This window comes from Battus philenor, unplaced genomic scaffold (genome assembly GCF_028537555.1).
Source record: "Battus philenor isolate CCGP_79_NKW_IND1 unplaced genomic scaffold, ilBatPhil1.0.hap1 SCAF_28, whole genome shotgun sequence".
NCBI lineage: Eukaryota > Metazoa > Arthropoda > Insecta > Lepidoptera > Papilionidae > Battus > Battus philenor.
Window position 1 is genome coordinate 759,123 of NW_027181691.1, and position 16,245 is coordinate 775,367.

At 33.1% G+C, this 16,245-nt stretch overlaps 1 protein-coding gene across 1 annotated transcript in view; it reads left to right on the top strand.

Annotated features, from left to right (window-relative positions):
• Positions 1 to 551: 551 nt before the first annotated feature.
• Positions 552 to 16,245, top strand: part of LOC137925914 (shootin-1-like) — a 34,916-nt gene continuing 19,222 nt past the window's right edge. Inside the window, exons 1-2 of the mRNA XM_068769399.1 lie at positions 552 to 1,371; positions 12,732 to 12,918. Coding sequence (XP_068625500.1) covers positions 1,116 to 1,371; positions 12,732 to 12,918 — 443 coding nt within the window. The 5' untranslated portion in view covers positions 552 to 1,115. The remainder of the gene's footprint in view (positions 1,372 to 12,731; positions 12,919 to 16,245) is intronic.

The window sequence follows — 16,245 nt, forward strand, 5'->3', positions numbered from 1 at the left end:
GATTGACAATCGGGGTAATAGAGATCATCGTCTTGTTGCAATTAATATGGCCGCCCACGAGCTCCGGCGCCAGTCTCGTTGGTTAGTTCGGAGCGAGCAGCGACCCGTTTCACTGGAATCGGGTTAATTTTAGAATTTCCGTTCGGCCCTACTTGGACAAAATGCATCAGTCCGCTTGACGACCGCAGGGACACGTGCACGGGTTTTTGTCGTTACCTTTTTTTGGTCCACGAAACTCAGTTTGTGAAAACAACCAAGAATCCATTCTTTTATAAAGTGACTGTCACAGTGTTCGTTATTGTTCATTTAAATTGTGTGTGTCAATTTTTTTTCTGCTAAACGGTCTTTAAAATATTTTTTTTTAATTTTATTAACTTTTGTAACCTATTTTATTGCGTTATAATTATTCAAATTTATTATAAAATTATTTAAATATATTTTAACGATAAATTATTAAATATTTGTATAAATATAACATTAATAATACATTTATAATCTATCTACGGAGATGTCAAAAAATCAAAAAATTAAAAAAGTAGATATTTAATGACATCATTAAAAGTGATAATTGGCGTAAATGGTCGATGACGTTTGTATTTAATATGAAATAATGATTAAAATCATGCATATGGATGGAAACACATTGAGCATGCATGACTAATTCGAAATAATTCGACACTAGTTTCTACGAATCGCGTGACATGTGCGCTAGCCGTTTGGGGCGGCACCAAACATAAACAAAAAGCGTAAACATCAACTCGTGTGACTCACAATGGCGAAGATTTCATTATCATATCATAACCGCACGCATACGTTAGTCGGCAGCGGGCACTGAGACCTAATCGTCGTCTATCGGAACATTTTTACCGGTTCGCGGCGGCCCTTACTGCTCGCTGCGACATCGCGCACCAAGGCTACGTTGCTAAGTGAACGCGAGTGTCGATCGGCCAAACGTACATGTTGCGCGTATTTTCCTCGAACGGAACAAAGAAATATTCGTGAATTAATCACTAGGCAGTCGCACCAGCCTGTTGATCTCGCGCCGCGCCGTGCGTATGTGAAGAGTAAGGATGGCCGCGTTCGCAGCGCGCGTGTGAACGGAATCGAATGCAAAAATGATGAAAAGGAACGGGGATAACGTGTTCGCGGCCGAGCACGGCCAGTACCCGAGCGGTCGGGGCGCCGTCTCGCTCTGTCCGGGCGCCGCCACGAGGATCCCGCGCGCCACCGCCGCCAGAATGGCGCCGCCCGAGTCGCCGCACCACGCCAAGGAGGCCAACATCGCGATCTCCACTTACGTAGAAAAGTGGAAGAACAGATACGAAGACGCCGAGAGGAAGCACAAAACATACCTCCTCAAGTCCGAAAAAGGTCGGTACTATTCAATTCGCGTTGGAAATCTTTAGTTTTTCCCACTTTTTTTTTCCCGTCCGCCGCGCATGCTCCGTAGTTGTGGTTCTTATGCAAATGGAAGTGCGAAAGAAAATCCTAGTCTCGTATTTGTCGGATTATGACGGAGGATAACCTGTTGCTCACACATTATGTATTCTTAAAACTTTTGTAATGTAAACCCGTTCGGCGTAGGGATTCAAACTTTACACTCATCGCAAAACCGTCTCTATTAACTTATTTAAATTTTACTTTTATTGAAAAACCATTGTTTATGAATTTATAACGTGATATCATATGTTTTACGCGCTAAATGATTACAGTAATTTACTAACGTCATAGTTTTGAGATAAGGCATAACTCAGGTGTACGTATGACAAGAAACGGAAAATTTTCACAAAGAGGCTATTTGATCCAATTTAAAAAATATCGATTCATGCTTTTTGTTATATTGCGCAACCCTATTCCTTCTATTATTGATTCTTTTTACAAATGTCAACAGGTCAAATATGACTTAACGGTAATTAATTTTATAAAATTAATGTGTTGTCTTTATTTAGTGTTTATTTATACCGTTTACAAATATTATATATATAAATTTAATTATTATCCATGTTTGTTCAATTGTCTACTTGATAATATGGATTTTACGAAACAATAACGGAAGGTTTGCTTATATAACAAATTTATTTATACGTGTACCTGTAGATGTAATAATCATTTTTTGATTTTATCAATATTTTATTTAATTTTCTTATTTTTCTTTTTCATTAGACACAAAGCACAAAGTTTTTACGACTCGGTTATATTTATTCAGACATAATAGGCTAAGATATAAATGCATATGGATGATTCATACAACTCTTTGTTTCTCATTAACTATCTACACCACAAAATTACTAATATTACCATATTTTTATAATAGACAATGTTAATGCTTGTACAACAATATACTGAACATTGTCAAGTTTTATTTCTACAATAATAAATAATATTTAAAAATATATTTAACAACTTGGGATTTCCTTAAATTTAAATTCAACTCAAATAACTTTATGAATATTTTAATAAATTAGTTTTTTTAGTAGGAAATAATTTCATGACTGTTTTAGGTCTTGTAAATTTTATTATAGGCCTTGTAATGCACTTTATTTTAACTTTGTGTATCTTTATGCATATATAATTAATACCCAATATTAAATCTAATATACACCTCACTTACTACTAGCAATGGATAATTTTAGTAGAAAACTGAACTAATTGGATGTTCACATATTAAATATTTTATTCTAAGTTTTAATAAACTAACTTTTATATCTATCTTTGTTATGAGTTTCACAGAGAAATAAAGTAGTGGCCACCATTTTTGTAAAATACATAGCCTTTTGTTGTCTTTGTTACAGACAAATAGGTATTGATTAGCTTTAAAAACTTCATCAAGTTTAAGTTAATTAAATCAGCTTTTTTCCGCAGAATTTACTTCCTTACTTAAAATAATGTACTGATAATTGTTAATTATTGCTTACTTTCCTTACTTAAAATAATGTACTGATAACTGATAATTAAAAATTACATAATTTGTATCCCATCTAGATATTAATATTGTAATCTATAAATCATATGTTATTTTACATTTATAACTTTTTTTACCAGTCTCTCTTGCCCTGATAGAATTTATAGATCACAGTGGCATAGTCTGATCCAAAAAAGTGTGATAATTTAATCACTTAAGTTACCGGATTATCTGGATCTGTTTATTCATCTGGTCTACCATATGCATATGGCAATCCTGCCAGGGTTGAATCCGGGTAGGGTCTAGAATCTTCTGACAAAATATTATTATGTACATGGGGTGTCAAAATAATAGTGTGTTATCTCAGAAAGGTATGGTTAAGGTTAGAAATGTAGATAAAAAATAGACAATACAATTATATATCAACTGAAACATGAATAAACTATGATGACATTATTACATATTTATTTAGACAAAACATTTCCTTTAACATCTATTGTAAAATTAACTCCAGTAAATATGGTTGAAAGTATGCAATGATACAATAGAAATGTTTACTAAACATCAATCTAGATAATGGAAGGCGGGTTTTATCTACATCTTTTGTTCTCTAATACATTTCATAATTGTTATATGATGTAATCTTGTATTATACAAATTTCTGTCCTGTTGTCATGTTGAAGGTACTTTATAAAAATAACTGCCTACATTTATTACTTGACATTGAGTGCTTTCTAAGGATATTTTTTATATACACCACCAATTATAAAGTCGAAAAATTGTATTGGAAAAATGTGTATAAATACCACATATGATCCCAAAAAAAAATATAATTGCATCTTTTATTGTTAAACCAAGGAGTTAAATAATAAAAGAGGTTATAATCAGACTTCTTTAGGTATGAGTTGTTAAATTTGATTGATTCAATGGCAAGGTTTTTAATTTTGCTATACAATTAAAGATTTTATTTAATTTTAATAATAATAAGTTACATATTTATAATGCAAATAAATATAAACTTAAAAAATACATTATCAATGACATCTTTTAACATTGCATTCAATTAAAAAAAAGTTAAAAATAATTAATCTGTCAAAGTGACATTAAGATTTTTAACATATTTTTTTATTAATTACCCTCGTTATTGATCCATTAACCTGATTACCTCATATTTCAATTAACATTACCAAATAGAAACAGTTTAATGACCAAATGTACATTTAACAAAATTATATAATATGTTATTCTTTATTAATTGATTCAAATTATTTTCTAACCTTTTTTTTGTACTAAATATATTGTACTCTGTATGTGATTTGGCACGTCAGAAATATTAGTATTAACTCGTGTCAGCATGAATAAACATGTATATGTATAAAAGACATATATATATATATATATATATATATATATATGTTTACGTATATTTACATACATCTTAATTGATAAATTTAGTGCGATAATGATAATTTTTTTAATAATACCTCGATAAAACATCTACAGATAAGTGTATTCGTAATGAAATTATGTACTAACCAACATTACTAGTCTTTTTATCAACGATTTTACGATGAGATCCATTAGAACATTTTTTTTTAATTATTTTTTTTCCTGTCAATGCTTTTTGACAGATGACATTTATATTGTTATTTAGGTGAAAGAGAGCTGAAGACGCTTAATAATAATAATAGTGCTAGAATATTTAAAAATATTTAGCTTAGTTTAGAGCCAATTACATTAAACGTAAATGCTTCGTATGGAACACGATAAGCCGGTCACGTTATTTATTTCACTGAAATGAGGAACAGACGAACCCTTTGGTCGCATTAACGAATGTTCCATGAAGAGAAGACTCTAGATTGGCCTGCCTAAACACGTTACGGATATCGATTCAAGAATGCCCGAGATGACTGAAAATCGATTTTAAAAATAAATTTCAAAATTATCTACGCTATAGATTGAAGGATAGGCGATTAGTTATAGGTGTATAAACGTTTAGTATAATACCTAAATTTATAGTTTTAATTAGACAAATTAGAAGTGTCAATGTGTGTTTTCAAAGAAAAACAAATTATTTGTACTTACGACTCGATTTAATGAGTTAGCAAACATTTATATAGTTCGATGAATACGATTTTACAAAAGGAACTCGGAAAATGTTATGAAAACTAACATTGCTAGATTTTTTTTAAAATGGCAGAAAGCTTGTGTGCCTAGTGATACTACGCTTTAAAATACTTTATACAAGATATCATAACTTGAGAATGATACATTCGCCACCAATAGATTGCAATGTTTATTGTATTATTTAAGTTATTTTAAAAAATATCTAGTGTCGCTGAGTTTCATATCGCTTCTTATCAGGTCTGAGACATTTCACCCATACAGGTGGTAGACTCAACTCAAATGAATAGTTTATTAAAAGGTGTGCTATTGTGAAGTATCTTTCAGCTTCTTCTCCACAAGTATAACTTCTTGCGAAGCGGAGTAAAAAACAAAGATTGAAAAGAAAATAAGTTGACGATCAATAAGAGTTCTGTAAAAGGGTTCCAAAGTCTTAAATAATACGATTGTAAACTTGAACGCTTGGCCAAAAGCGTAATAAACCTAGTATTTTATCAGTTTAACTTCCTGCCCGTCTTATCACTAAGATTATTAAAAATATCGATTTTTAAGTAGTTACGCGGAATTATAGCAAGTGGTACAGACATTACTGAAACAACCCAAGTCACGGTACCTTCCTTCTTCAAAGGGGCCTAGTTATTCCATGAAGAGTACACTGAAGAGATCCAGAAGCTCGGGGATCTCCCAATTTGGTGAAATTATGGTATGTAGTGGCCCGAGTCAAGGTTGCCCAGGTAGCTATCTCTGATACTTTTAAAGTTGTTTTCAGGATAGGTTCTATTACTGTTCAGCGGCAGAAGACAGATACGATCGTAGTTCGATTTTGTGCATCATTTATATAGAATTGCAACTACTCATAAATAAGTTACCAGAGGATGGGAAGCAGCGTCTTGTGCGTACTATAACACGACACTGGGATCACCATGATTATGTTAAACCACATAGATATCTTTGAGCGAGGCCTGTTTTGTACTGGGCGCCTATAGGCTGAAACGACAACGGCTACCTTACGCCCCAAAGGTTTTACGTTCAACTTTAAAAGCAAGTAGTAAAGCGTAATACTTTTGAATTTGTATATGTATATCGTTCGAGTAGTAATATAACACTTACTCAATCGCACTTTTAGCAGGTGAAAGAGTCAGATGATAATAATCAGCAACAAATACAGGAAAATGCGTTGGATGTTAATTGAAAAAGCCTTAAAAGGGTGAATATGTAGTTCGTTTGTCAGCAAAAAGCTTTGAAAGTTTTACATCTTTTTAAAATTGTCATGTTAAAGGTGTACTTCTTGCAGTACAAATTCTAATTAAAAAAAAGGTTTTATATGTCTGTTATTCATAATTTTTTTAATTATTGGCAGTAAAGAGGTTATATATTTACCCTTCAAATCTTTGACACCTATAACCAATGGACTGTATATTCACTACACGTACAATAAATAATTTATACAAAAGGTTAAACAATGTTTAACACTGACACAAATACGGGATAAATCATTTGTGATTATACATTATTTGGCCTGTAAACATGTTATTGTACCTAAAAATAAATCTTACGAGTATTATTGGGACCAGAATTCGTTTGCTAAGTGATAATGTCATCAAATTTACGTGTAATTATTTCGTAATCCAACCGAACAATGGAAAATGCGGTCATATGTCATTTGATGACGTTTCTTCGAAAAAACGCGGGAAAAGTAAACAAGGTAAAAGTGTCAAACCATAGCATAAGCGACCGTGGCCTGTATTTTAGTCGGAATTCTTTATCGTTCACGTTTCCACTTACACATATTTGAACGACTCTGTTCTACGGAATTTTTTAAATTTACTTTTAATATTTTTAAAATTTAACGCAAACTTTTTTTAATTTTTAATACTTATATGTGATATTTTGAACGCACCTATTATTTTAATTAAATATGTTCTATTTATTTAAATCGATATCGGCTTATCGATACTCCAGTTTTATCGAATATGCTTCTTTAATACTTATTTAATTTTGATTTTTAAAACTTGTTCAAAAATATTGTGCATTGGAAAAAGAAACCAATAGGGTGACGGATCTCACGATAACGGAAGTACTGATAAAGGTTACCTTGGGAGGCAGGTCGTCGAATCCTTGATCAAGGCTTTCCAGGAACTCCTTCAGCAATGAAGACAATGAATTTACAAGAATTATTTATTTATTTAATTGGACTTTTGTATTTATTTATAATGAACACCTAAGAATCTGTAAGTTAAGAAACAGATATCCTAAAGTCGTGAATGTTTTACCACATCTACTGTGAGAAAGTCACTAATTTATTATCATGATTTTACACATAACCTTAAATATATACTTACTTTCTACATGAGATTTGATTTTTTGATTCAAATGCGTATTTTGACGTATTTATGCGTGTGTTTGGCATATTTTTGTAAATTAAATTTGACATATTTTTGTAGATTATATAAGTCTGGACATCATTATCATCATCTCAACCGTAAGGCGTTCACTACTGAACATAGTTTAGAGAAAATTACCGCCCACATATTTAAGATTGAATAGATATCATTAATTTTATTAGAACTTTTCGAATGATATATTTTTAACCGTGGATCTACTCTATTTACGTAAGTTAAAAATAAGATGAATTGTATAAAATACAGTTGGTGTTGTCACATGTAAAAATATATATATGCGTATGCGATTTTTTGACATTAATATCTCGTTTAGAAATATTAAATGTTTGTTTTTCTTTTTTTATGTACTTTTTATAAAGGTTATTAAATAGTGTTGCAATTAATAAAGTAACTAATTTATCTGGACGTATGATTTTTTGCAGTTGGCAATTATTGTACTGTATTTTTAAAAACAGTTCTATGTAACACGAGTTAGTTACAAAAAGGTTCCGTTAAAGATGCGTTTAGTAACAAAGACAAACGGACTACATTTGTAACAACATCCTGTACGTTTATATTAAGTAAAGCACTGGAGTCGTTAGTGAACATCTGTTTATGTTTCTCACTACATTTACGACTTAAAACATTTATATGGTTTCCTATTTTTCCTTATGCATAAAACTTGTTCTTTTATTTAGTCTGTATATTTCTTTTTAATATGGCTTAGACTTTTTTATATCTGCTTCACTGCCAGTGTCTTGAACATGGGAGTCAGACAGAAGCCAACTTTTTTTTGTTGTTTTTTTTTGTTTAAATATGATTCAAATATTATTAATTATATTCCATTTGCATATATTAGTGGGACCGGAAAGTAATGTCGCTTTCTTAAGTTAAATTCACACGACTACATTTTTAATAAGTTTTTCTTTATAATAAATAACATATTCACCTTCGTTATCAACAACTTTTTGACGTATAGTATACAAATCAATGCCGGAGCGGTAAGAAATCAATCGGTTTTTCTGTAAAATATGTCAACAGAAACGACATTACTTTTCGGTTCCCCGCCAAAAATATCACGCGCCGGCGCGTAACTAACATTGTGACATGGAAATTTTATATATTAGATATTTAGACAAAGTTTGTTTTAGTTTCCTATTTTGAACTCTCTGTCCCTTGAAACACTGATGTTACACTCAAATATGTAAACAGTCATTTGTAAATGACCAATAAATATTTATTTACATTCTCTGTATATATTTACTCTGTTCTACTTTTAACTCCTCAAAGTTCTTACGAAAATATATGATCTGTACTAAAAATAACAGCGGAATGAGTTTAAAATCAATACAGATAAAATAATGATAAAAAATATATAGTTTTTAACTCTGATTTTAAAACTATAAATATAACGTGTTATATATACAAAGATTGGTAAAAATTGGTGATGTAGAAAGGTGATGTGTGAATATTTGCAAATGAGGAAAGAAGATGTGATGGTTAAAAGGAAGACATAAAAGATATTGTGAAAAAAGGAGTATGAAAATAAAGACTAAAAAAAGTTATAAAACTGATTAGACCGAAATGTAATGTCTCTGCCTCATAATTAAAAAAAAAAAAACAATTCTTATGTTTAGCTTCAAGGATCTTCTATGTTTGTAATAAAATATGGCGCGTTTGATTAGTTACTTTAGATAGCATATCGAAGGCTTTAATGTTAAGGCAGGAGTCGCGGGCATTTCTCATAATTGTACGCCATAAATCTATATTGATTTAAGGATTGTTTTGTATATAATTAGTTAATTGTCGATTGACTATTTGTCCGTCACAACTAAATGAGTTAGTAACAGCATTAGCAACAGGTGAAGAGATATCCTGCTGAGGAGTATCTTAAACGTGATAAAGGAAAAGGAATAAATCTGATTAAAGTCTGAGACTGCAGATAAACTAGGAAAAAGGCAAAATATCTACACATATAGGATGATTATAAATAGGTTTTTTTTTCGAAGAGGTTTTAAAATACGTTTACGTATCATAGGGCCTGATGGTGCGTATGTCGGGCTCGATCTAGGCGTCAATACCGACTAAAAACAATCTTCTTTCTTCGGTATCCCTGGTCACCACAGCATGGCCGCTAGGCATTACTTCGCAGAGGGGATATAGCCGCAGATTTTCTTGATCAGGAAGCTGTTCAGGCCAGATTCCTCCGCTCCTGTTCTATTTTTCGCAAGTGCTTCAGCACGGTCGTAAATAACGCGCTCGTAAGTTCCCAGGCCGAAGGTGAGGACAGCATTGTAGCTATCAGAGTTTCAGGATAGATTTTGCATCCTACACCTTCTTCCCAAGATCTTCTGACTTCGTTAAATCGGGGGCAGACGAAAAAGACGTGCTCTGCATCTTCAATCATTCCGACACATTTAGGACAGTTAGGGGAATCTTCGTATTTGAACCTATGGAGGTACGCTAGGTGATTATAAATAGGTGTAAAAAAGCTTTAAATGGTGTTTGCTTTTTTAAAATTCATATTACTAAATATTTAAATAAATTATTGTTTACTTTAGAAGTAATTGACCTGTCGCAATGATGAGAGGGTGATTTTCAAAGATTTTGATTAATTAAAGCAGAAGTGAGAAATATTTTTAATCAACGGGCCAATTTAAATTTTAAAATCGTTTGGCAGGCCACTACTCTACCGGACATTATTTATATTAAACATTATAATAAAGAAATGTGAATAAAAAAAAGTTTTTATATACCTATTCAATACGAAAAAATCATGTGAATAACTCGTCACAAACAAATTGTTTTGGTTTAGTGTATACCATTCTTTTATAATAAATTTCAAATTATTATATTGATTAGGGAAATAAATATATAAAAATATTTATTTGGAAATTATAAGCGTGCGTTGTGATTAAAGTGCCGCGTGTTTCTCATCCCTGGGTTAGAGAACTATACATTAATTTCTTTGAAGATCTATCTATAACCAATCACCCTGTATATTATTTAGTCATGGTAAAAATTTATCAAATAATTTTTGGCGTTCTGAAAGATCTATATATACATAAACCTAACGATCTCTTTTGTTATTCTTATCAAGAAGTCATTATGATTACATTCTATTGCTGATAATATTGTTTAGTTCCCAACGATAGAAACTACGACGATAGAATCGAAGATTTCTAATTAAAGATTTTTTTTTATTTATCAATGACATTTCACTTTAGTTCATTTATGACGTCTTAGACCATGGATGCACAGACCGCGGCCCGCCGGTCGAATACTGGTGGCCCGCCGACAGCAAAAATAGTACTCTCGTACATTCGAAAAATATTGAATTCTATTCCAGAATAAAATCAAAAATATTTAATTACCTATACTTCTGGCGGCCGGCCCGCCATCAGTTCATGATTTTCCCGAGTGGCCCCCAGTCTTAATAAGTCTGTGTAACCATGTCTTGGACCCACTAGACCTAGAAGTACCTCAATGTTTGTAGACGTAGGTCTTTGACCGGTGTGTGTTGCCGGTGATGATATATGGATCCAAGGCGTCACTTGCGGCGAGCCTCATATAAAGGTTGATGGTCACCCAGAGAACGATGGAGAGGACTATGCTCGGAGTTTCGCTGCGAGTAGATCCACAAAAAAAATAAGATCACCGACGTAGCTCAAAGACATGCTCGTTTAAAGTGGCAGTGGGCGGAACATATAGCTCATGCAACCGATGGGCAGCGCAAGACCGATGATAATGATTTTCTATTTATTATAAAAAAAAAACTCCTCACTATTTTACGATTTTTTTGTAGTCATTAATTTTTTTACCAAAAACCACGAAACGTTTCAATAAAATTGAATGCAAAAAGCGTAATACTTTTGCGTTACTGCATAAATGAAAAAAAACTACTTACTTTTTTAAGCAATGTTCCATATTTAAATGTTCTCCATTGTAGCAATGTAACACAAGGTCAAATAAATATCTCGATTTCATTGCAATAAACTGCGTAGTTGTTTGCGATTTTACGTAATACGTCCACAATTGCACAGTGTGAAAATATAATAAATATATCTTCGATTTGGAATATTAATAACAGTAATTAAAAGTAATGTCATAACGAACGCGTCTTAATTTTTACAAATGGCGCCAAATGTCACTTTGACATTTGACAGGTATATAGAAAATTGGTTGTCAAAAAGCGACGGAGCAATACACCCAAATAATGTGGAATTATTATTATTGATTATTTGGTAGATTTGTAGTCAATTGTTTTTACACAGCGTAAATTTCAAACTCACCTTACAAACCTTTAATGCTAACATTGAAAAAGATATCGCCAATTTGGAACCAGGTGTTTTGCGAGCAATAATTCAAAATGATTTACAATGAATGCAATATTGCATTAACTCGGGAGATGGCCAATCGAACGATATATATTTTTTTCAAACAATATCATTAATCTTAGACTTTCAAATAAACCTTTTCAACAACAGAGCTCTTTTTTAAATTTAAAAACAAAATGGCTGCTGGTTCAAATTAGGCGCATATAATATTAAGTTAATAAATAACAGTTCTGTTAAAAGTTCCACTGTTGAATATAAAATTTTTATCTTTATCAAACAATGGCAAACACTTTCCTAAATGTCTGCGTTTAGTAAATGCAAAAAAATACACATTGTAAGCAAAATACTAGAGCGATATTGATCAGTAAAAAAAAATATTCATTGCAAGCAAAATGTGTTTACATCATGGTTGCACAGACTTATTAAGACTAGAGGTCACTCGGGCAAATCATGAACTGATGGCGGGCCGGCCACCAGAAGTATAGGTAATTTGTTTTTTTTTGGTTTTATTCTGGAATAGAATTCAATATTTTTCAAATGTACGGGAGTATTATTTTTGCTGTCGGCGGGCCACCAGTATTCGACCGGCGGGCCGCGGTCTGTGCATCCATGATTTATATGGATATTTGTGAATATTTGCTATATTAGAAATCAAAAATCCTTGCCAATTTCTTATAGGTTCTTGTCACATCAGTGTACGTTTGCAACTTTTAATGCTTAAAAAATACTATCGTATTGGGTTCTTCTAGTACAATGTTTTCCAACATGGGGCCCATGCCCCTTTGGGCACTTGGCACGAGTTTAATCATTTCGCTTTAATATAAAAAAATATATATTTGACAAGAGGGGCGTAACTTTGGAAAGGCCAAAATGGAGCATTGGACACAAAACCTTGCAAAATACTGTTCTAGAACTTTCCTCATGTCATATTTTTTAATAATAAATAAATAAGCATAAAAAATAATGAAATAATACATTTCTCGACAGCTAAAAGAGAACACGATGATCTGCAACGACGGTACAACATCCTATCAGAGGAAAAGAGACACGTGGAGGCAGAGCTCTCCGAGAGGGAGAGAGAACTATCCAAACTGCGCAGTGTTTCCGAGAAGCTGTTCCAGGAGTACCAGCAGTTGAAGCACCAGCATGAGATCGACACGGGCGTTATGCAGAAGTAAGTTACATTTCAACTACTCCCATTTAGAAGACATACCTTTTCCTATTAACCTAACCTTCAAGTCTACAAGATATAGCACGTGGAATAGACAGCATAATTTAAGACTACAAACTAAAACTTCTCTTGTTTCTTCTATCACAGTCAGTACAGCTGAGTTCTTTAAAATGAAAAGAAAATTAACGTAACTTGGTCTGTTATTTCTTTTATATATTTAATACTCTTTATAGTACACTTTAGAAAATATATAGTCGCATAATAGTAAAGAAAAAAATACTATGGGCGGTCTTATCACATGAGGCAATTTCTTATAGACAACCATAGTATAGAAACACTAGGGACATAGATAATTGGTAGTTAACGTGTACATATATACAAAACATACATATATATGTATATAGCATACATTTATTGATATATACCTATATTAAATACAGTATGATACATAATTATAAATACAATCATAAATTAAAACATCAAACTAACTGTTTATTATAATAGAAAAAAATACATGGTGTTTAGAAAGAAGTGTCAAAGCTATAAAGATTTCTACTGACAAAGCTTTATAAATACTCTATAGCCCCTATATCAATCACCCTGTATATTACGTTGCGATACCTTTGATTAAATAATTTTATAATCTGTGATAACTGTATACGTTGTTTATTGTTTTTAAATCGTGACAGGAGTGTTGCAGATTAATAATAATATATAATTAAAGGTACATACGGAAGTTTTGATTTTGGCCAAATATATGTCATTTATATGTGAATTTTATATTTATTTTAATTATGGCAACACCTATCCCAAATATTTGCGTTATACTTCTATACTATATTCTTTTTCTCAGTCCATAGACACCCACTGTTACGCGAAGGCCTCCCCCAAAGATATTTAAGGAGATATATCATAATCGCCACGCTTGGCAGGAGGGTTGGCGATCACAGTGTGGTTTTATGTTACGCAGAGGACGTTTTTGTTCATCCTCTGGAACCTTGCTTGTGAGCAGTGGCAATCCTATATAATTAATGCACAAAGTGTGGATTATATAAGATTGTATCTTGGGAATTGAACGCGCTACCTATGATCGTCTCATTCTTCAACCGTTGAACTGCCACTGCTCATAATAAATCAGTTACAGTGTTGCTAGCATAATTATTCAACATAATAGTGTTGCCATATAACATATTAATAAATTGCTATTGTATATAAGAATTCCTACTTGTAAAAATAGCCTATATTTTAAGATATAACGCAATATATATCTTAATGCGATCTGATAAGGTTTCATATCGAGTTCGCGTCTATACATAGTTTTGTATCCAGGTTTTACATACCGTAATTAAAGCTTCACCGCATGACGGCCTTTTCTATCATACATAAACCGCACAGCTGTTCACATAGCTGTCATATTTGACATAAGAGACAAGAATACGAGTTAAAAAAAAGAGGCAAAGACACGAAAACCTTTCAGCCTTATGTATCACCCGTTGGACCAATTGTATTAATATAATATTAAATATAATTCAAATTAATTATTAATTAGTTTTATTGAAAAAAAAATTATAAATGCGAACCTCGCGAGGGCGAATTGAGCGCGCCCCAGATTTAAGGCTTTCGTTTCTCCGAGGGAATGCGCGAAGAGAGCCAGTGCTTACGTCACATAAGTTACATCACGTGACCGGCCGCAGGTTAGGCAATGTTTTGGCAGACACGGAACACCTGACTTGAATTGTTTATGCATTTGTGACTTCTTAGGTACTTCAATTTACAACTATAGATGTAACGGGTGTGATTTCCGATAAGACTGTTTTATTTTTGTTTGTCGTCGTTCGAAATACCGCAATCTGATGATGAATGTATTTGACCAGTGTATATTGCCGGTGATTGTTTATTGGTCTCAAACGAGGTATTTTTCGATGTTCTTTATAAGAAGTTTCAGAGCTACCCAGGCAGCAATGAAGATGACTGTGCTCGGAGCCCATCACTAGGATATTTTTTTTATACTCGTTCCCCTGCTTTACTTGGGGCAAGAACATCACAATGCGGGTGAATATATATATATATATTTATATATATATATATATATATATATATATATATATATATATATATATATAAATATATATATATATATATATATATATATGCGCATGCGGTAAACAACGCGAATTACACAACTACCACCGTTAGATCACTCAACACGTGTTTCACCCCTCCACGGGGCATCCTCAGGAGTAATATAACACCGATTAGTGCCAAACACAAAGTCACCACTCTGCATTTATCAGCGGGCTGGAGGGCGGTGCACTTTATTGCACGAATACTACTGCATTGGCGGAAGTAGCTATATATTGATCCTTTTCTTACTTAGGATGGACTTCCGCAAAATAGCGCCTGAATCCATTAGATATGTGAATATATTAAGTAATTATAATTTATAATTGCAATACATGACTATTTAACTTTACAGTGTAATCTCTCTAAGTTGGTTAAAATTGTAGTTGTCGCTACAATTTTAAAGCTGCATATTATATAACGGTACAAAACTAGAATTGTTATGTATAACTTTCTCTGTCGTAGATATCTTCCGTTGCCCTCACACAAACGACACGTGTGATTGGTTGAAAAGTAGGGATTGTGATTGGTGAACTCGTGACCGTCTAGGGGTTCTTCCAGGGATGCTCAAAAGTATACTTCAAGAAGAGCCTCTCTCTCCAACCACTTACAGCGAACTCTACTCGCTACTCCCCCGGGACCTCTTTTAGACACCTCGTAAAACGTCCTAAAGACGTCCTTACAGATCCTATCGCAGGATTCCCGCAGTCATAACACCACACGCTTCACTCACAACTCTGCAAGTGCAAATGCACCCACGGCAATGGCCACACAACTAATGTCCGCTCACCGTACGAAAAAACACGTGCGTTGTACAAAAGCGTTAATCGCTCGACCCCGTAGTTGCGAACAGCGTGGGCGATCCGAGGTAGGATTAGTATCCTTCCTTAGATTGCTGAGTGGTCCACGCTTCCCTCTAATCCTGACTCCACACACACCACACCAACATCAACACTGACACGACCAGGTAAGCCTCGTCCTAGCTGGATCAACCTCCGCCGGAGAGTCACATGTAGGTTCTGAAACACAAATGCTTTAATATCTAATAGATTCAGGCGTTACTATGCGGAAGTCCATCCTAAGTAAGAAAAGGACTAATATATAGCTACTTCCACTATGTAGCAGTAGTCGTGCATAACAGTAGATGCACGACTACTGCTACATAGCAGAAGTAGATATGTATTACTCCTTTTCATACTTACGAATGCT